At 46.3% G+C, this 23,076-nt stretch overlaps 1 protein-coding gene across 1 annotated transcript in view; it reads left to right on the top strand.

Moving 5' to 3' along the window:
* Positions 1-2,730: 2,730 nt before the first annotated feature.
* Positions 2,731-23,076, top strand: part of ABR (ABR activator of RhoGEF and GTPase) — a 186,652-nt gene continuing 166,306 nt past the window's right edge. The window contains exon 1 of the mRNA XM_065910848.1: positions 2,731-3,960. Within this exon, the coding sequence (XP_065766920.1) occupies positions 2,904-3,960 (1,057 nt within the window). The 5' untranslated portion in view covers positions 2,731-2,903. The remainder of the gene's footprint in view (positions 3,961-23,076) is intronic.

Here is a 23,076-nt window from a genome sequence, read left to right as displayed (position 1 = left end):
ACATAGACTTTGTCCAGGAAGGAAATGCCAGAGTTGAGAAGTCTCAGTGGGAAGCACATCAGCTCCCAGCCTGGAGTGATTCACAACTGGAGTAGAAATTGCAAGGTGAGAATCCATTCATCTGCCTCTCCATTCATTCATTTCATTTCATTCAACAATTATCAGCTATCTCTCAATCACGCTCTGCAAGAAGCAGCAAGAATACACACGTGGAAAAGACACAATCCCTGACCTTGAGAGCAGCTGTGAAAGAAAGGGAAACAAAGATGTCACTGATAATTGCCATAAAGTGGAACAAGGGCAAAGATAAAGACTCATACAAGATGAAGTGTGACACAAAGAGTAGGGAGAGGGACCAGAAAAGGTTTCTCAGAGATAGAGCCGTATCTTAAAGCAGAGTTGGAGTCCCCCAGGCTGCAGGTAGTTGTGCCTGTGTGGAGGGACAGGAGTTCTAAGAAAGAGGAAAACGGTACATTTAAGAACAAGATGTCTTTGGGACTTCCCTGGGGTCAGGTGCCTTCCAATGCAGGGGCCCCCAGGTTCTATCCCTATTTGGGACCCTAAGAGCAGCAGTGGGGCAACTAAGCCCAAGCGCCACAAGTAGAGAGAAGTCCGTGTGCTGCAAGTAAAGATCCCACATGCTGCAACTAAGACTTCACACAGCCAAAAATAAAGTAAATAAATAGATATATTTTTTAAAAAGAACAAGATGTCTTTGGGGACAGTATGGAGTTGATAAAGCTAAAGCCTACAAGGGAAGGCAGAGAGGTGGGTAGAGACCAAAAGTGGGAGGATCTCCTTTGTGGGAGAGGAGTCTGGACTCCATCCTGGAGGTGTGAGGAACCACGGGGTGGGGGTGGGGGGTAGGGAAGGGTTTGAACAGAAGAGTGACACCATCTCATTTGTGGTTGCATGCCTACTCATTCGCTCCGGTCATGTCCGACTCTTGTGACCCCATGGACTATAGCCCACCAGGCTTATCTGTCCATGGGATTCTCCAAGCAAGAATATTGGACTAGATTGCCATGCCTTCCTCCAGGGGATCTTCGCCATCCAGGGATCAAACCCAGGTCTCCTGCTCTGCAGGCAGATTCTTTACTGCTGAGACACCAGGGAAGCCCCATTTGTGGTTAAGAAATATCTTTCTGATATCTTCCCATTGACCAGCCTTGAGGGATAGCCTGAAAGGGATTGAAAGGTAGGAGAAGGATGGTCTGTTCAGATGGTTTAGATGAGCAGTCAGTGGCGAGAACTTGGAGAGGAGGCGTCATTGAGTTTAACTCCAGTCCCTAAAGGGCACTGTGGCCAGGAAGAATTCCTAGCTGCCAAGTCACTTAATCCTCTTACAGGATCAAATTCCTTATCCTTAAAATGAAGAAAATATGAGTCACCAACAAGGTCCTCCCTTGCAGAGAGCATGAGACAGTTGATCAGGCCCTCTCTCCGCAGACAGTGGGACCTCACAGAGGACCCTGGAGAAGGGGTGCAGCCAGGTGTGAAGAGCTGGTGAGGCGGGAGCCCTCCCTCTGCCCCACTCCCAGTGTCAGCCCAGCCCCTGATCCCCAGCTCCTTTTTCTCTTCAGAGGAATTGTTGAGGCCACAAAGAGGAAGCAAAGTGGAGGGTGCTCTTAGATGCCCAGGTCAGCGTCTTAGTCTCCTGCCAGCCCTGGTGTGATTCAGTCACAAGGAGTCACACGGGGGTATCCTCAGCTTTGAAGTCACAGGGGTCTCTAAGCAGAGCCACTTGGAGCTGTCACCCTTGCCCGTGTCTCCCCTGAAAAGCTCTAGTGAGCAGTGGAGAGAAAGCTTTAATGGGTCTCAAACACACACACACAGTCTCATCCCCAGTTTTGGATTAAGGAGCTCGGTGATTTTAGACAAGTTAATTGTATGTGTGCGCTTAGTCGCTCAGTCGTGTCCGACTCTTTGCGACCGCATGGACTGTAGCCAGCAGGCTCCTCTGTCCATGGGGATTCTCCAGGCTAGAATACTGGAGTGGGTTGCCATGCCCTCCTCCAGGGGATCTTCCCAACCCAGGGATCGAACCCAAGTCTCCCTCATTGCAGGCGTATTCTTTACCGTCTGAGACACCAGAGAGGCCCGAGTTAGTTCCACGCGCTCAATAGATCCCAGGGGGGCACAGCCCCGCCGGTTCGCCGACGGCTCCCTTGGACACCTGCCCTCGCCGCGAGGCCACATCGCCTTTCCCGCACCTTTGCCTTCTCAGTCCCAGGCGCCGCCCTGACCCGGGACGGGCGAGACTGCGGAGGGCCGGACGGCGGGAGGTTGGCAGCAGCCCAGGGCGCCCCCGCGCGCTCCCTCCCCGCCGCTCTCGCCTCCTCGGCCGCGCGGCCCCGCGCTGGGGAGCGGGGAGCCTGTGCGGTCTGCGCCGGCGGCGGCGGGAGCTGCGCAGCGGGACTGGCCGGTAAGGTGCGAGTCGAGCCCACGGCGGCAGCCTCCGGGGTGGGCTGCTCCGCAGGCCCGCCCAGCCGGGTGCTCTCGCAGCCTCCCAGCTACCCGAGCAGCCCAGAGGCGCCCGCGAGGCTCCGCCCCCGCCGCGGCTTTCCAGACGTCGGAGCCGGGGGGCAGCCGGGCACCGAGCCCGGGCCGCAGACCGCGGGCTCCTCGCGTCCTGCCCCCGGAGGCGGACCCAGAGCCCCGGGGCCCCCGCCTCCACCGCCGCCGGTGGCCGCTGACGTCAGGGAGGCGAAACCCAGAAGAAGAAGAAAAAGGCTCGAGGGCGGAAGGGGAAAAAACTTTATTATTACTGTTTTTTCCCTTATTTTCTCTCTGGAGCAGAAGTGAAGGGCAAGCGACTGCGTCAGCGCGAAGAGAGCCGGGCGCGACCCCAGCCCGCTGCGCGCGGAGGCGCTGGGCCCCAGAGGCCCGAAAGGGCGCCTGGCATGTGGGACCCCCAGGACTTTGAGCGCCACTGGCGGGCCGAGTTCCCTGGGGAGGAGGTGCCCGTTATGCAGCTGGACTCGGTGCTGGACATGGAACGCGAGCTGGAGCGCAGCAAACTCAAACTGAAGTGGCTGCAACAGGTGCTGGCTGAGGAGAAGTTCAAGGCCGTCTACCTGCAGGCGGCCCTGGAGAAGCGGGACCTCAGCTGCGGGCGCCCGGAGGGCGGACTCGGCGACTGCGGGGGGGCCTCCGCGGTGGAGCCGGCGCCGGCCCGACCCGAGCGGGAGCCGCCGCCGTGGCCGCCGCGCGAGAAGGAGAGCGCAGCGGGCGGCGGTGATGGAGACCACCGGGGCCCCTCGCTTCCCGACCCGGCGGTGGCCGGCAAGACCGACAGTACCCCCTACGCGTGCCTGGACCTCCCCACGTGGCCCCGGGCGGCGGGGGCCGGGGGCGCGGTGCGCAGCCTGACCGCTGCCATCCACCAGCAGCTCCTGCAGCCTCGCCTCCTCTTCAGGCCCCGGGAGGACTGCGCGCCCCCTGGCCACCATGGCACGGCTCCCAGCGCCGGGGGAGAGGAGCGGTCCGCCGGGCTCCGCGCGGGGCGGGGCTCGGAGGAGGGCGAGGCGGACACCGCCTCGGGCGCGGATGATGGGGGCGACAGCAGTGACCACGATTTCGAGATGGTGGATCTCAACGAGAAATTCGCCCTCAGCCAGTTGCTTGTGGCCCCTTGCCGGCCCGGGACCTGCGATGAGGCCGAAAAGCCGGCGCGGGCTTACGGTTCCCATCGCTGGATGCACCTGATCCTCGGAGGCCGGCGGCAGGTGCGCGGGAGTCGGGACCTGGAGCAACTGGAGGCAGAGGCCAAGGACGGGCGGGGCTCGCCCCCGGCGGCAGAGGAGCCCCCCCGGCGTCGGGCTCGCGAGCACCTCCCCCAGTGGCGGCGCAAGAGGTTCCTAGGGCTGCCCGAGCGGGACTCGCCCAACCACAGCTCGCCCGAGAGGGGCAGTGACTGCAGCCGCAACAGCTCCGACCACGAGGACGGCTCCTTTCCAGGTAGGCGCACCCCTGCGTGCATCCTCGCCTCTTGTATCCTGTATCTTGAATCCCCCACCCCTCCCTGGCACACCCTGATGGTCCTGTTTGGCCTCAGGCGCCTGAGCAGAAGGGAGATAAGATTTACGTGTTTACGTTGAAGGCACTTGTAGTACTTTTAAAAAAATGATAGTGCAAAGTGGATTTCGGTTGGGCGAGTTTAAGAAAATAAACATTACGACGATGACAGGGGATGAAAAGATGATGCCCTCGACCACACCGTGGGAGGAATCTTTCATTTGGGACCTCAGCCTTTCTATTTCGTTGCAGTATCACTGCCACCCCCACCTCCAACTCATCCTCTCAGGTCGGTCAGATTCCTCGGCGCCACAACTGATAAGGTATCCTTCCCTCCACAGACTCCAGCGGTTCTCATTTCCCCAGATTCCTCGATATGGAAGTCTCAAACTTCCACTTAATTTTCTGAACGGCTCTCGCATCTTCTCCAGCCTGTAACTTGTTTTCTGGCCAAAATGACGGAAGCTGTCACGGTGGGAAAGGTTCATAACCCTCACTACCCCCATCCTTTGCTGACTGTCCCCTTCCTAAAAGGCAGCGCCTGTCTGTCGGCTTCCTAGGAGCCTGAGTGGGAAGGGGAGGGCTTAGAATCCTAGAGTTTTTGAGCTGGCAGAATGGCCAGAGATCATGCCTGCAGTCAGGCCTTCATTTGATAAAGGAGGAAACCTAAGCTCAGAAAGATTAAGTGCTTGTTGGAGCCAGCTGGGACCTCCCCTGGGGCCTCCTGTCATTTTCTTGTTTCTCTTCATATCTGCCCTCTCTTCTGAGGACAGGACCTGGGCTTTGCCATCTTGTGGTGGAATCCCCTTTCAGTGGTCAGCACGGTGCCTTGCATATAGTAAGTGCTCAATATGTATTCATTGAATAAATGGATGATTGCATTGAATTGAATGCAGTCTTCTGGCCACCCAGCTCCCCACAGGTTAGGAATGGGAAAGGGGCCCAAGAGGAAAAGACAGATAGGAATGTGGGCTGTCTTGTGACCAACCCTTTGCTGCCCCAGGGACTGTCAGAGTCTCCTCAGCCATAGGGAAAGCATAAACTACCCTCTGGTTGGGTCAAGCCAGGAACTTAAGATGTTTTCCCTGTTCAGTGAAGGATTAAAAAAAAAAAAAAATAGAAATCACTGATGCTGGGATTCTTCCAAAATCTCCATTATTAGATCTTATCTGGGTGAGCTTGCATTTGAATGAAAAACTGTCCACTTTGCTAAAAGCACATTTGGAAGGGCCATCAAGTCATCTGTTGTGATCAATTACACTTATTCATTAGCAGAGATTGGCTGCTTCTCCCATAGGCAATGCTTTTGCTGCCCATGCTAGTAACATTTTTATGTGCCCCTTTTAACTTAGAGTCTGAAGATTTCATTCTAGTGCCAAGTTCCAAATGCCCTCCATAGAGACTACCCAAGGGGCCCAGGGCCGCTTTAGAGCGGGCTGCAATCCCGTCTTCCCCCAGACCCACATCAGTCATGCTGCCCGGTGTGCCTGATGCACTGCTCTTCCCCCAGGTAGTGGTTTGATTTCTGTGCTCTCCTCTCTCCTGAAGGGCACTCTAGCACATAGAGAACCTTGATTCAGATTGGGAACTAATTCCCTCTGCCCTAACAGTTTACAAGAGGTGGTCTCTCTGGGTGGACCAGTGATTTAAAAAAAAAAAAATTCCCTTCCTCTGAACTGAAGACTCCAGCCAGGGCTCATGTCTGGCACTCCTGGCATTGGCTCAGGGTGCCTGGGCTGGTTTTCAGGCTCCATTCTAGGACCCTTCTGCAGGGCAGGCTTGTGTAGGGAGCTCTTGGAAAGCAGCATGTGGGGGCCCTGCCTCCTGTTTCCCAAACCTTCCTGGTGAGGAAACAAATAGAGGTGGACATGCATATCATGCAGGCATGCAACACATCCATGCACGCCTGTAACAAGTATACACACGTGCACATGGTCACATACGAGTGTCACGCGCACAGAGTCTAGGCAGAAGAGCCTTCAGACATACAGAGGGTGCTGCAGTGGAGAGGTTAGAGGACAGGCTTTTCCAGCTGTGGGTGACAGCCAGCCCACTGGAATCAGCGTGATGGGGACAGAAAGCGTCATAGGCCTTCTCTGGCTGCCTGCCCTTGGCCTTCCCTCCTTCACTTCTCTCCATAGCTCTTGCCAAATTACCACCTCAGATGCTACAATTTTGCACGTGGATCTTATTCATTCTCTCTCTCCGGTAAAATGCAAGCTCCAAAGGGCAAGGATTTTTATCTCTCATCCCCTGACATAGCCCCAAAGCCTAAGAGTTTCTAACACATAATAGGTGTTCCATAAGTATTTTTTGAGGGATAGTTTTTTATTTTATTTTAATGGAATAGAATGGAAAACCTCAGCTTGCATTGCACACAGTAATGGTGAGTAGTAGTCTGTTTTAAAACTGTGTTTCGGTTCTGTGTACTTGTGAATGTATACTGGGTGCTGATGTAGATGTATTTCATGCTAAGGGCTGGGTCAAAAGATTTGAAAATACTGATAAAGGCCATGGGCTCTGAAGCTAGACTGCTTGTATGACCTTGGGAGAAGTTATTTGAATTTTCTGTGTTTTGGTTTTCTCATCAGTTAAATGAGACTAATAAACACAGATTACATCATACCATTGATATGAAGAATAAATGGGATATCATTTCTAGAGGGCTTTGAACAGGGCCTGGTGATAGTAAGTACCCATAGTATTAACAAACTGTAACTAATTACAACTCTGGGTCATTTTCTTTTTTTTAATTTAATTTTATTTAATGTAATTTTATTTTTTTTCATTTATTTTTTATTAGTTGGAGGCTAATTACTTTACAATATTGTAGTGGGTTTTGTCATACATTGACATGAGTCAGCCATGGATTTACATGTATTCTCCATCCCACCAGGGTCATTTTCTTTAAGTCAGTGCTTCAGAGCTTTCCACTCTCAGATCATTCTGGATCTCAGGTGGTTTGGTTTTTTATAGTGCATGTGGTTTTTTTTTTCCTAGCCAGGCTCTGACTCTTTCTAGAACCTTCCAGAAGCAGGGCAGGACCCAGGGCAGAGTGATGATCTTGGCTCATGAGGCTCTCTGGCTAGATTGGCCCTCAAACCCCTCCCTTTCCACCAGGAATCATGCCCATTGTTGCTACTCAGAGAGCCTCGCCCCATCGGGTTTTATTGCACAATTCAGGCTTTGCCTTCCTCTCAGAGTTTCAAGGAGAGAGAGCATGTGAGACCTCACGTAAAAAGGCCCAAAGGCAGAAGTGCCTCCCTCCTTAGAAAAGGGTTGTTTTCTCTTAGCTGAGGAGCAGACCCCCATACCAAGACACATTTGAGTTTGTTCTACACATAGACAAATCAGGGTTTAAGTTAGAATGCCAGGTCTTCTTTCTTTATTTTTTTGAAGTGTTTATTTGGCTGCCACAGGTCTTAGCTGCATGGTGAGGTGGATTTTTAACCCCTGGACCATCAGGGAAATCCCTAGAATACCAGTTCTTTCAGCATCTTCCAGTTAGCATCTTATTGCCCTGTTGGTACTGAGGCCATGGGTGGCGTGAATGAAGGTGGTGATGTGAGTGGGGTGGGGGTGGGGGTTGCAGAGCTGGAATCAGCCACGTTGGGTCACATGTGCTGAGAAGACAGACCCATGGGTGTGCCCAGGCTCAGCCCTGCAGCAGGTGTGAGGCCGGGAACAAGCCGCTGGCCTTTCTGCATCTCCCTCTCTGTTAGCAGAAGTAACAAGAATAGCTAACGTGTCCTGAGGGCTTGCTTGTGCCTGTTCCTGTTCTCAGCATTTTACAGGTATTAACTCATGTATATCACACACCAGTTTCATAAGACAGGCCCTACTACTGTTTGCATTTTATGTATGAGAAGCGTGAGGCTCAGAGGGCTTAAATCAACCTGCCCAAGGTTACCCAGCTTGGGTACTTTGGTAACCCACAGGGTTACCCTAAGTGGCACTTAGGATTTGAATGCATGCAGTCTGACTTGCAAGTCTGTGCCTTTAAACATCAAGTTATACTGCCTCCAGTGATAGCATTTATATCTCAGGGTAGTTATGAAAATAACATACAATAAAATACTTAAAGAGTTGACTTTATTCACACACTGACCTTTAAATGCATATGTGTGTATATATGTGTATCCATTATTATTATTTTGTCACTAAAGTCCCCAACAGACATCAGTTCATCTGCTGAGGTCAACCATGAGGGCTGCTGCTTGCCCATGGGACTCCTTGTGGACTTGGCCTCACAGGTGAGCCAATCTGACTGCTGGATTTTAGGTCTCCCCTCCTCAGCTGGGAGCTCTTGGGCTCCCAACAACTGCCCGGCCACGTGTGGAGGCCCTGATATTTTCACTTTCATGTGGGCATGCTTCTGTATCACCCCTGCTATCTGTCACCCTGGGTGACATGTCCTTCTTCAAAGTTTATGTGTCCCTTCTGTAGACTGTGTTGTCCCCTCTGTGACACGTGGACCAAAGTGCACTTTCCCAGCAAAAGCCCACGTCAGGCATCCTTTTGACTGGCAGTACCATTCATCTGGTATTCTGATCATTGTTCAGATGACAAAGTGAATATCATTAATATATTTTAAATTGGTAGCTTTTTTTTTTTTTTTGCTTGCATTAAACTTGGCTTAGTGGAGGATAAACAGTCTTTTTTTTTTTTGCCGACCCTCAAAAATTCTTCATTCATTCACTCATCCATTCCACTCGACAAGGATTTACCTGGGTCTTGCTTTGTGCCAGGAATGTGTTAAGGGTCAAGACTGCAGAAGTTGGTGACCTACTCTCAAGATTCTCATTGGCCTTTTTGCTTCTAGGGTAGAAACTTTTTTGCTTCTTCTCTTTAGATAAAGGAACAACTTTCCAGCAGGTAACTTGTTAAATCCTGAAATGAGTGACTAAGTTAAGGCCTGTCATTTAGAACCTCAGTGACACTCAAGGGCCTCAAATGAGAAAGGATCTTAGATTTGGTCTAAGAGTCTTCCTGTGCCTCCCCAGGCAGATGAGGATCCTCGAGCCCTAAGAGTAATAACCTCAGGGTCACACATTCGTGACCCTCAAGCAGGGTCCAGGAGCCAGATCAGGGCTCTTTCCATTGAGGCCTATGGTCTTTTCTTTCTTGGAATTTTAAGCCGAGAATGCTTAAGATGTGAGTCCTGTTGAAATCATAGTAACAGGAGCAGTAGACTGTCTCATTTAACCTCATTTAGTGGGTGGAACGGAGAAGGCAATGGCACCCCACTCCAATACGCTTGCCTGGAAAATTTCATCGACAGAGGAGCCTGATGGGCTGCAGTCCATGGAGTCACTAAGAGTCGGACAGACTGAGCAACTTCACTTTCACTTTCATGCATTGGAGAAGGAAATGGCAACCCACTCCAGTGTTCTTGCCTGGAGAATCCGAGGGACGGCGGAGCCTGGTGGGCTGCCGTCTATGGGGTTGCACAGAGTCGGACACGACTGAAGTGACTTAGCAGCAGCAGCAGCAGCAGTGGGTGGAAGTTACTCTTCCCATCTGTAGGTGAATATGCGGAGGCTAGGAGAGGTGAAGACATTTACCCAGCCTCAAACAGCTTGTGGTGGAGACAGCATGGAACTCGGGTCAGTCTTACAAAGCTGACACTTCTAGCGTCCAATATGTAAGGCTTTCCTGGACCTGCTGTAGATTTCCAGATTTCTCTACTTGGGAGGCCCTGGCATCAGATTCTGCCAGGCTACCAAGAGAGACTTTTTATTCTTGATCTTCATGGGAAATATATTTCCTACTAGGTACTCATGTTACCTAGTTTATTTGTAACCTGATGGGTTATTTTCTCTCTTCCTGTTAGTGAGTAATGAGATTTTTGCTCCAGGAAGAATTCCTTGTGTTCAGTGGATGTGTCTGAATGTCTTAACTCAAAAGTATTGAATTTTCAGCCTTAGCTGTGATAGAGTAATTTTTTCTCCCTATTCCCTGTTGTGGAGAGATATTAAAAAAAACTATTAGAGATACAGGATCTGGTGACTGGCTACAATTCATTTTTAACCGAAGTGACGTGGATGGTATCACTGTTTGCTTGGTTTTCTAATGCATGTTCCCTGCCCCTCCACCATCTTAGCACTGTTCACACTTCATGAACACCTGCCAGCCAGGCAGGTGTGGGTGAGCTTGTTAACAATGTCTTCCTCCTCTACAAGTAGTAAATGAATCCAAGCCTGAAAACTTTTCCAATCCTCTGATCTGTTTTTCTTCTGATGAAGAGTCTATTCACAAAGCAGTTGGCTCTGTATTTGACTCTGGGTCTTTGTGTATGTGTGTGTTGTTTTTAATTAATTTGGCTGAGTTGGTTCTTAATTGTAGCATGCAAGATCTTTTAGTTGCTGCATGTGGGATCTAGTTTCCCTATCAGGGATTGAACCCAGGCCCCCTGCACTAGGAGCTCAGAGTCTTAACCACTGGACCACCAGGGAAGTCTCTGGATCTTTGTGTTTTGAAGTCGGGATCTTTATACCTTTTCCTGGCTTTGAAAGAATGGTACAAACACTTTCTGCATCTGAAGAATGGGCTGGATGTTGCCTAGCTTGCAGGGTTGTATGACTTCCCTTGGACAAGTTACTGACTCTTTCTAGGCTCCAGTTCCTTGTCTGCCAAACAGGGGAGATTATGATAAGACAATATGATACTCTTGTCATGAAGCTACAGTGAGATAATGTGTGTAGAGTCCATAAGCACACAACAGGGCACATAAGTGTTTAATAAATCTTAGATGGTGTTATTGTTACTGTCTTAAGTCCAGGAACTCTCAGTCTGCTGACCCAGGCCATGGCTCACACTTGTATTTCTTCATGAACGAAGTTCCCCAAGCCTCTTCATCTGCCTCTTTCTCTTCTTTCTTACCTTGCTCCAGGTCCAGTGATGTTTTGCTCCTTCAGAGGGAAACAAGCTTTCTTAGTCCTCTGTGGTCCCTAATCCTTCCCCAGTCAAGCCCTGTCTCCACTGCACAACCATCATCTGTCTTCTCCGTATTTCCTGTTCTCTACCCTCTTGGCTTCAGCCAGTGTTCATTCTTGTCAGTGTCTTTTCCAATGCTTGTTCTGTCATTTGAGATGCCCTCCCTCCTTCTCTTCCCCAGTTGTGAGTCCTTCCTTTAAGGCCTGGCTTTTTCTGTGGAACCTTGTATTAGTTAAGTTATGGGTTTGCTACATTCAACAAAACCCAAAAAAGTAATATAGAGGTTTATTTATCTCTCATATAAAGGAATTCTAGAGAGAGAGTCCAGGGGAGAATGGCGAGCCTATAATTGTCAGGAATTAATGTTTCCTTTTGCCTTTCTGTCTCCAGGTTGCCTCATGGTCCAAAATAGCTGCTGGAAATCCAGCCATCACATTCTTATTTCAGACATGAATTAGAAGAAAGGGAGAAAGGACATAGGACTGAGTAGCAGCTGCTGGTCTGCCTTTGAAGGCACTTTCCTAGGAGCTTCTCTTGACAGTTTTTGTTTAGATTTCACTAGCCATCTCTAGCTACAAGGGAGGCTGGGAAATGTAGTATTTTATCTGGGCATATGGCCACCTCAAATAAAATAGGGGCTCTGTTGTAAGGAAAAATGGAAGAATTGATACTGAGTAGGCAACTAGCAGCTTCTGGCACAAGCCTTTTCCAAGTACTCCAACCCATCTTGTGGTTCTTAGAGTGAGCCCCATACTCACACAATTGTTTTATTATTGTGCCATCTATTGATTCATTGACCCAGTTAACAAATAACAAGTGAACCACTGCTCTGTGCAAGGCACGATGCCTTTTATATGTTTACTGTGAAGTGTTGCTCTCAAACTAAGAGGTTAGCTGGCTCCTCGAAAGCAGGGATCATAGGTTATCCTTCTTTTTCTCCCTCACAACAGTATCTGTCTTTCACAAGGCTGGGTGCACAGCAGGTACTTGATAAGTTGTTGTTTAGTCGCTAAGTCATGTCCTACTCTTTTGTCACCCCGTGAACTGTAGCCCACCAGGCTCCTCTGTCCATGGGATTTCCCAGGCAAGAATACTGGAGTGGGTTGCCATTTCCTTCTCCAGGGGATCTTCCCTTGAAAAGTAGCCGGTTGATTTTCTAAGAGTCACAAAGGAGAAGCTCAGTGGAGACTTAAATTCCAGTGTGGTACTGTGCCCGACAATTCTGGTTGTGTAAGATTTGTTGTGGGTTCAGTCTGGTTTTGAGGAACCATAGCAAGAGTGGGACCTGGGTCACCTCTGAACATCAGGGCTGGGTGTTGTGGCCACACGGACTTGACCAGGTGTTGGGGGTGGACTTGGCAGTTTAGGAAACGATTCTGTTTGGATTCTAAACTCGATTTATAAGCAGAAATGTCTGTGCCTGACTGACTGACTTTACCACTGCTCAGTCTGTGTAGCTGTTTTTTCCATCGCGTGAATCGCTCCTCTTATTTCTGCACTGCAGAGCTGCGGAGTAAATCTGCAGTCTTTCTGCAGTGAGCAGAGCTTTGGTTCGTGTTCCTGTCTTCCCATTTGATCCCTGCTCTTGTCTGCCTGAGATAAGACTGTCTGAAGGGAGGTTGCCTAGAGCTTATGTCACGTCTTGCCGTTGCTGCGAAAATGATTGTTTTAAAATTTTTATTGGCACTTAGGAAGAAAGAAACTAGAAGATATTTTACTTCTACTACCTGCAAGGCACTGTGTTACGTGCTTAACCTATGTGATCACATTTAATATTCAGAACAGTCTGCTGTTCTTTTCTTACTTTAAAGAGGTAATACTATTCTCTGTTTTGCAGTTGAGGAAACAGACCTGTAAACAAGCCCAAGTTTGCTTAGGGCTAAGTGGTGGGATTGTTTATTCTCCCATTCAAATAATTAACTAATTAATTACTTATATTGAGAGATCATTCACATGCCATAAAATTCACCTGTTTAAAATGGACAGTCATGTTTTGTACTATATTCACCAAGTTGTGTAATCATCACTCGATAATTCTAGACCATTTCCACCAGTCAAATGGGACTGTTTTGAGTCCAGGCTTCTACAACTGTGCCGTTTCCTCTTCTAATTTGCCACATGCAGTGATTTAAAATAACTAGACCGGCTTTGGGAGAGCATCAGGGCTAGTTTGGGTGAGATATGTACATAAAAAGAGCATCGCCTGTGAAGTCGCTTTCTGTCCATTACTGTAGCAGTCCTGGTGTCCCTTTGAGTTGCTGCAGGATGGGGCTGGCTTTAATTGCTCTGGGCCCCATCCTTGCTTGTGTTGCCTGAACTTGAAGCAGGGGGCAGAAAGTCCCTCATTCCTGCCCTGGGGATGTGATTGACAAGGCGGGAGGCACCCTTATACTGACCTGTATCTTATTTGTCTCTGTAGCCCCAGAATGTCATAGTTCTTGACATATAGGAGGTGCTTATAAATGTTCATGAATATGCAGAGGTTTATTCCATTACCTCTAATCTAAATCACTGCCATAACTTACTGTTCTGCCCTTAGCCTTTCTCCTCCAGCCCCAGTTATCTTCTGCACTAAAGACGAAGTGATTATTCTAGCCCCTAAATGGAATGAGATTAGACAGACTGAAGTGATCATACTAGCTGTCTGGCCCTTTAAAAGACTTTCCCCCAAGTCCTACCTAGCAACCACTACTTCCATGCTATTGGCCAACACTGAGTAGAATGGCCTGAGCTGCCAGGAGGGCTTAGAGAATCAGGAATTTTCTGTCTTCAGCGTCTGTAATAAAGAATGTTAAGGGAGAAGGGGAACTGTGAATGGCTTTTGGAAAACCAGCCCAGTATTGGCCCTACAATCCTTGCCTGAACTTGAACATTCATTTTAACAGTTATAAAATGGATTAAAATGGTTTGCCCCTCTGTTCCCCTGCTGGATTTTAAGTCCCTAAATTGTGTACATTAGAAGATGATCATTTTAGAAAATTCTCGTATTCCTGCCTCTAACACAGTGCTGGCATATTGTATTTATTGAACAATAAGAGAAAGACTGTGGGCTTCCTTGGTAGCTCAGTGATAAAGAATCCACCTGCCAATGCAGGGAACATGAGTTCAATCTGTGGGTTGGGAAGATCCCCTGGAGAAGGGGATCCAGTATTCTTGCCTGGGAAATCCCATGGACAGAGGAGTTTGGTGGGCTACAGTCATAGGGTCATAAAAGAGTTAGACACGACTTAGCAACTAAACAACAAGATAAAGATTGTTTATTTTTCAAGTAAGAATTTTATGGACAGACTATTGGGGTCTTTAGCATTTAACACCTTTTCATTTTCTCTGCCTCTTCTTCTTTAGCTCCCCTTCTCCTCTTCTTTTTTTTTTTTTTTTTTGGACCAGTAGGACCAATTGGGGACATATTCTAGAGCTTATGATTCTCAAGGGCTGTGTTGTGCTTTTTTTCCTGATGCCATTTTCAAACATCACCACTTCAAACATGCCTCAGGGAGATTTTGAAATGTGCCCTCTGGCTTGCTACCATGTCCACCCTAACTATCGAGAATTTGCCATTTTGCATCCCTCTTTCTGATAGGAGTGTGTTGTTTCCTGAAGGTGGTCAATGCAATACTTCAAATCTGCCCAGCTAGGCCTTCCCCAGCTAATGAAGATTTGTGGTAGTCATTAAGACCATAAACTAAATATTTAGAATCTCCTTTGCTCTCTAGGAACATGGTAGGTAGGATTATATTCTTGATTCTCTTGAAAATGAGTGGGACTATTTGCCTAATTCTAGCCAGTGAGTTTTCATGGAAATGATGTGTGCAACCTCCAAACCAGAGCATTTAGTGTTGGAGTGAGATCCTTCAGAGCACTCTTTTTCATTTGCTACTGCAATGTGTGCTGTTCCAAACAGTAGCAATTCCGTTATCCTGGATCTTAGAGGGAGGGCAATACAGAGCAGAGCTCCTATTGAAGCCTCAGTGGACATGTCCTGGAGTGAGAAATAAACCATTGTTATCTTAAACCACTGAAATGTTTGGTGCTGTTTGTCACTGGAGCATTGCCTTGTTTATCTTGACTGATACAAACTCCTGACTTATATTCATACAGAAGAATGGCTCCCTGAGCCTCAGAAATCAAAGTAATGTCCTGAAAATCTCCAAGTTCCCTTCTCATTAAGGCCAAGTGGTAACCATAGCTGTTTGTTTATGTATTTGAGAGGGTGGGTCTCAAATATATGAAAAACAATGTCAGAAATGACTGAACAGTTTCACCATTGTTTCATTCAGTGATTTGCTAGAAGAATTTATAAGACTCAGGCTTCCCTGATAGCTCTGTTAGTAAAGGATCCACCTGCAATGCAGGAGACCTCAGTTCAATTCCTGGGTCGGGAAGATCCACTGAAGGGATAGGCTACCCACTCCAGTATTCTTGGGCTTCCCTTGTGGCTCAACTGGTAAAGAATCCCCCTGCAATGCGGGAGACATGGCTTCGATCCCTGGGTTGAGAAGATCCCCTGGAGAAGGGAAAGGCTACCCACTCCAGTATTCTGGCCTGGAGAATTTGGGTCACAAAGAGTTGGACATGACTGAGCGACTTTCACTTTGACTTTTTAAGACTCAGTAGCAGACTGTACTCATGACTAAGATTTTTTTTACAGAGGACTCAGAGAAAAATCAAGAAAAAAAATGTGTGTATCAACAGACTCCAGAGAGGTCCACCACAGACCTTTGATTGTCCTTCCTTGTCTGAGGCCATGTTGGAATGTTCTAATAGCAAACTTTAATATGAAGACATGTGTGGAATATCTTCCCTCAAAGCAGTCTGTTTGAATCTCAAGGTTTGAATTTTTTTTTACCATAAAGAATAGATTACCTCTATGCACATTATTTTATTTGACTGACAGAACAAAACATCAGTTCAGTTCAGTTCAGTTCATTCAGTCATGTCCAACTCTTTGCAACCCCATGAATTGCAGCACACCAGGCCTCCCTGTCCATCACAAACTCCCGGAGTTTACTTAAACACGTGTCCATCGAGTTGGTGATGCCATCCAGCCATCTTATCCTCTGTTGTCCCCTTCTCCTCCTGTCCCCAATCCCTCCCAGCATCAGGGTCTTTTCCAATAAGTCAACTCTTCACATGAGCTGGCCAAAGTATTGGAGTTTCAGCTTCAGCATCAGTCCTTCCAATGAACACCCAGGACTGATCTGCTTTAGGATGGACTGGTTGGATCTCCTTGGTAATAATATTTTATCCTAGTATTTGCTCAAATAAACAACCCAACTTTACACCTAGAGGAGTTAGAAAAAGAAGAACAAACAAAACCTGAAGTTAATAGAAGTAAAGAAATAATAAAGATCAGAACAGAAATAAATGAAATATAGAATTACATTAATTCTATAATAAATATAGAATTAATTCTATATGGAGTAAAATTATAGAAGTAGAAAAATCAATGAAAGTAAGAGGAGATTCTTTGAAGAGATAAACAAAACTGATAAAGCTTTAGCCAGACTCATCAAAGGAAAAAGAGGACCCAAATAAGTAAAATCAGAAATGAAGACAGAGAAGTTACAGCCAATACCAGATAAAATACGAAGGATCACAAGAGATTATTGTGAATAATTATGCACTGACAAAATGGAAAACTTAGAAGAAATGGATGAATTCCTAGAAACATACACCATCCATGATTAAATCAGGAAGAAATACAAAATATGAGCAGACCACTACCTGTAAAGAAATTAAATCAGTGATTAAAAACAACAACAACAAAAAAATCTCAAACACAAGTCCAAAACCAGGAAGCCTCATAGGTGAGTTCTACCAAACATTTAAGGAATTGACATGTCTTCTTCTCAAAGTAAGGGCTTCCCTGGTAGCTGATAAAGAATCTGCCTGCAACGTGGGAGACCTAGGTTTGATCCCTGGGTTGGGAAGATGCCCTGGAGAAGGGATAGGCTACCCACTCCAGTATTCTGGCCTGGAGAATTCCATGGACTATATAGTCCATGGGGTCACAAAGAGTTGGACACAGCTGAGTGACTTTCACTTCACTTCTCAGAGTATTCCAAAAATTTAAGAAGTAACACTTCTGAACTCATTCGATGAGGTCAGCATCACCCTGATACTAAAATCAGATGAAGACACCATAAAAAAAAAGAAAATTATAGGCCAGTATTATTGATGAGCATAAATGCAAAAATCCTCAACAAAATATTAGCAAACCAAATTCAACAGTACATTAGAAGGGTGGTACACCATGATCAAGTGGCATTTATCCCAAGGTAGCCAGAGTGATTTAATACCTATAAATCAATCAATATGATGAACCACATTAACAAATTAAAAAATAAAAATTATATGATCATCTCTTTAGATGCATTAAAAAAGCTTTTGATAAAATTCAACATCCATTTATGATAAAAGATGTCAATGTAGTTAGTATAGAGTTAACATGCCTCAACATAGTAGAGACCATTTATGACAAACCTATAGCCAGCATTGTACTCAAAGCTGAAAAGATTTCCTCTGAGATCAGGAACAAGACAAAGATGCCCATTCTTACCACTTTTATTCAACATAGTATTAGAAGTCATAACCATAGCAATTGGACAAGAAAAAGAAGTGAATCCAGATTGGAAAAGAAGAAGTAAAACTGTCACTTTTTACAGATGACACAATACTATATATAGAGAGAATCCTAAAGATACCACCAAAAAACTATTAGAATAAAAGTTTTGAGACTTTTTATGAGGAACTGGTCACATGGGCATATTCAGCTAAACAGCCAATCATGGCAACCAAATATAGGGACCCTCAAAATGTAGCTACATATGTATTACCAATCTTGATATTTGTGCACTGCTGACAAGCATGGTCCATTGCTCCAGATGCAAAATCATGAAAAGGACACTAGAAGTTTAAAACCATGTGGATTATGCATGTGTGATCAGTCATGTCCACCATAATGTCATTGTTCTAGTAGCATATTAACTTTGTGACAATGGAATGCACAGGGATTTTGCACATTTGAAATTAGCATGACACTCAGAAAAGTTCCAGAAGTACAGTGCAATTTTCCAGCATCTTTGTTGATTAAGTTTGGGGGGCCCTCCTCACAACCTACTCAACCACTTATACTATTATTTCAAATCATAAAGAATAGACTTTTTGAAACTATCAGTCTGTAATTTGGGAATACCTGACTATAATGATATGGTTTTGCCATTCTGAGTATTTAGTAGAAGTATATATTACACACATACTTTAATCAATACAGCCCCATGAGGCTAAGTATTATTATTCTTATTCTATAATAATAATGTTTAGAAGCATTGAGTCACTTACCCAATGAGTCACTCAGCTAATAAGTAACAGGGTTACGATTAGAGCCCAGCTCTTTCTGGAGTCAAAGTTACTCTACTCCATCTTGCCACTAAATCTTAATCTTTCCAGGCTACAGCTACTCATTTCTAAAATAAGATGATTGGACTAGATGATGTTCCAGGCCTAATTTCATGAACACCAGTAAATTAGATGGGCTGGGACTCTGTACCAATGGTTTTAAAAGCTTGGCTTTGAATCAGAAGAACCTATTTTGGATCCAGGCTGTAGGCTGCTTATTATTTTGTGCCCTTAACCAAACTCATTTTTGTATGAACCTATTTTCTTTTCTGTGCAACAGAGATAACTCTATCTCACCTGATGCTGTAAAGATTAAATGAAATAATATACAGAAAATATGTAGCACAGGGTCTGGCATACAATAAGCTCTGCATAAGTGTAAACAGTCACTGGTATGGTGCTCAGAAGCATGTGGTCTAGGACCACACTGCTTGGATTTGAACCTCAACTTTGCCACTTAACTGCTGTGGGACTTTGAGCTAACTGAAATTTTTTGTGCCTTAGTTTCCTTATCTTGGAGAATGATAATAATATGATGAATACCTAATTAAATTGGTATGAAGATTAAGTAACCTGATATATAAAGCACTTAGCACCTGACATGTAGTAAACAGTATATGTTGGCTAATTTTATTATTATTACTATCACAGACATTACTGGTTTGGCCATGCGCATGAAATATGTGCATGAAATAGATGGTAAGAGGATCGTGCTCATCTTGTTGCCTGGTCATATCCTTAATTGAAACCCGAGGCTCCTGGAAATCCTGCAGTTTGAATAATCCAAGAGCTGAAGCAGTGGAGCGTCCAATTACGGATGCTTCCCAGCTGCAGGCCGGGGAGGAAGGTGAGGGCTCAGCACTGGGGAGCTGAGGTTGTGGTCCTATTAGAAGAAAGCCTTGCTTTGTATGCAGCTGCCTTGTCTTCAGTTTGGCTGCATAATTGTGCCTTTTTGTTTTATTTTAAAGCATCTTGAGGAATTCAGAGCCCTCTCCCGCTGACAGTCAGCCGAGAAGGCCACAGAGTGTCACAGCTCTAACGAGCCTCTCGGATGCTCTGCTGGCCCCGTGGAGGCAGCCAGGCGGGGAGCGCGCACACAGGCCCGTGCCCGCAGCCACAGGCTCCCTTTGAGCCCAGGCCACCATGCGGGTCTTCATTATGGGGCTCCCCATGCACCCCCAGGACCCCCCACGCCTGTCCTCGTTGTCTCAGAAGGTCATGGTGTTCTTCCTGAATGCCGAGCTTGTTGGTAACCTTTGTGGGCTAGCAGTGAGAAAACAGAAATTAATTATTCATATCAGCGGGCCTGAAGGAGCTGTTGTTTGCAGAGTTGACGCTTCTTCTGGCTTCCAGACCCAGGACTCCCTGGGGCCTTTGGACAAGCGGGTAGACAGTGTGGTCCTTGGAGACAGCTGTTCTGAAAGTAGGAATGGCAAGTGGCTGGCCTGGCCCCGGGCTACATGCAGCCTGCTGATGTGCTTTGTTTGGGCTGTAGGGGGTTAAAAATTTTTTTGATTGGGAGGTTTCACATAAAATTTGGATTTTCTGAGTTTTCTTGAAAGATGGGAAGGTCGACAATATGTGTGAGCCGCACTGAGTAGCTGACCCCTTGAGACTGGACATGATTTTGCTGATTGCCTCAGTTTCATCCACCTTTATCCACCCACAGTGAGAAGAGTGTGTATACTGTGAACAGAGCTGCCTGGCCTTGCATCCTGCCTCTACCACTTACTACCTGTGTGACTTTAGGCAAATTACTTAACCTCTGTGGGCCTCAGTTTCCGCATCTGCTAATTGGGGGTTATAATTGTTTACCTCGCAAATCTGTGAGAACTAAGTGAGTTAGAATAAGTGCTTAGAATAGAGTGTGCTTGTTACATAATAAGAACGACTTAGGTGTTCATATACGCTAGTATGACACTACATACGTGCCTAGCATTTTAGACATTTGAGATGATAATCTTTGTGTTAGAGTTTTCCATAGAAGAAAAAGTTGTATTTATTACCTAGTGTGCCTCTTAACTCACTAAGTGTTTTCCTCCCTCTTCTAGTTCCCAATCTCAGCACCTTGGAATTAAGATGCCCACTCTAACAAAATGCGTGCCTAGTTGCTCAGTCATGTCTGACTCTGCGACCCCATGGACTGTAGCTCGCCAGGCTCCTCTGTCCATTCTTTTCCAGGCAAGAATACTGGAGTGGGTTGCCACGTCCTCCTCCAGAGAATCTTCCCCTGGGATCAAACCCAAGTCTCCTGCATCTCCTGCATTGGTGGGCAGATTCTTTACCACTGTGCCACCTGGGAAGCCCCCCTGTAACGATGTATCAGCGGCTTACCAGGCTAAGTGTAGTGTCTGCACGTGTTCCGGTGGGCTGGTTTGCTTCATGGTATTGCTGAGAATCCAGGCTCCCATACCCTTGTGGAGCTGCCCTCCTCCGGATCCCTGCCATTCTGTCATCAGAGGGCATTTGGCAGCAAGAGAGTGAAGGCACACTTGCTTCTTAACTCTCTCAGCCCAGAACAGATACCCATTTCTTCTGTTTATGCTCCACTGGCAAAGATGAAGCACGTGCCCCTCTTAGATGCAGGGGTCCTGGCATGTGTAGCCCCTGATTGGGTAGCTGGTCCCCACTAACAGCCTTACTCTGAGAGGGAGGGGACTGGGGCAGGAATCTCTGGTGGACCCTCACCTGTATTTACCACCAGGATCTTATTAAATAAGCCCCCAAATCAACATCTCCTTGGGCCCATTTTCTTCTTCCATTTCATCTATGAAATGTCTGAAAGGGTGAGTGCATTGTTTTGGGGGTTTTTTGATGGGGGGAGAAGGAGAGAAACAACCTTTTTTTTTCATTTTATGCTTCAAATTCATGCATACTGTGAAAGCACTGATTTAGGATATCAAAATTAGATTTGGGCAGTTGTATTTCATCCATGTTTCTTATCTGGAAAGAAATATAACTTAGGCATTGTGCTTACATGTACATGGAAATAGCCGCCAAAGTAATGGGAAAAAAGACATTTACAATCAGAATTTTTATTTTCAAATCTTAAGTCTCACTTTGCTTCAGGTTAACTGTACACATTTAGCATTTAACCTTGTTAAGGTAGGGAACTAAAACTTAAGGCAGGACTTCCCTTGTGGCACAGTGGTGGGGAATCCACCTGCCAATGCAGTGGACAGAGGTTCGATCCCTGGTCAGTGAAGATTCCACGTGCTGAGGAGCAGCTAAGCCCGGGCACCACAACTACTGAACCTGTATGCTCTAACTACTGAAGCCCACATACCTAGAGCCTGTGTTCTGCTACAAGAGGAGCTCAAGCACCGCAACAGAGAGTAGCCCCCAATTGACACAACTGGAGAAAACCTGCATCAAGCAAACGAAGGCCTAGCACAGCCAAAAAAAAAATTGAAAGGGAAAGAGAAAGAGGATACAGTAAAATATACTAGTATCATAAATTCTAAATATTAATGAAAGCCAAAATAAATGTTTAGGTTGGAGCAGTTCTCTAATAGCTAATCTTTAGGATTAGAACAAAAAAAGAGAGAGAGGAAAAAAAGAAGCCCCCATAGAGCATTTCACACCTCCTCAAAATAGGCTCTTACACTGCCTCTTTTTTTTTTTAACCAGTTTGTTTCTTTGGAGCCACAGAGCCTGTCATCTTTGAAGACACGCAGTCACTGCAGGGTTAATACCGTGTCTCTGCCAACATAGAAGAACTTCTGAGTTAGGAATGATCTTCAACCTCTGAAGCCTTAATTCAGACTAAATAATATCTGCTTAGGCACCTCCAGCAGGGTCATCTTCCTGCTGTTAGGTCCCACCTTAACGGACAGCTGTCTCTGACCCTAAATCACAGCCTCTGGGTGAGTCGGTTGCAGGCACCACGTGGAAAGAAAACCCAGAATCTGCAGCTTTTCCTCTGACCACTTCCCTGTCTGATACAACTCCCACCCTGAGCACATTACAAAATCCAGAGGTTTTAGAAACTAAAAAGTGGAAATAGCCAGCTTGGTCCCTGGGCTGTAGTTTGGGACCATGTCTTAAAGAAAGATCCGTTAGAAAAAACTGTGGATCTGTCTTGTGGTCAGAGGGGCTGATTCTCTGCGACTCCATTCCAGAATTAAGCTGGGGAATTTCACAGTCCTTTCACTGGTAAAAAAAAATCTCCGGAGTCCAAACTCTGGTCCCAGATATGGCTCCTACCCTAGGACTTGTCTTCGCATCTCAATTTAAGACTTGTTTCATTCTGCCACCTACCTCACAAGGCTTGCTGAAGGTAGGAACTGTCTTCTAGGGGTAAAAAAAAAAGTTTAGTGTGGGCTCTGGAGTCAGATTTACTAGCTGTGAGGATCTTTAAAAGTTATATCACCTCTGTGCCTAGTGAGCGCTCAATAAATAGTTCATATTATTATTTGCCCTCTGTTTTCCTAGCATTGGCCACTGCCTTATGTGTCCTACCTGCTTGACACGTGTTTGCTGATTAAGTTGAAAGAATAATTAAGGAAATTACTAAACTATCATTCTTCTACTTCTGGAATCATCTAGATAACGTACTGATTGCAAATCAGAATTCTCTTCAGGAAAACTTTAAAGACAGATTGCTGTTGCCACATCCCACTGAAGTGGAATCCCAGCAGATGAAACCTGGAATCTGAATTCTAACAGGTCCAAGGGGATTCTCAGTAGCCAGCCTAGCTCCCCAGAGTCCAGGAGGCTTTGCTG

This window comes from Muntiacus reevesi, chromosome 18 (genome assembly GCF_963930625.1).
Source record: "Muntiacus reevesi chromosome 18, mMunRee1.1, whole genome shotgun sequence".
Classification (NCBI taxonomy): Eukaryota; Metazoa; Chordata; class Mammalia; order Artiodactyla; family Cervidae; genus Muntiacus; species Muntiacus reevesi.
The sequence above is the reverse complement of the archived record's forward strand: the minus strand, read 5'-3'. Positions and strand labels throughout refer to the sequence as shown.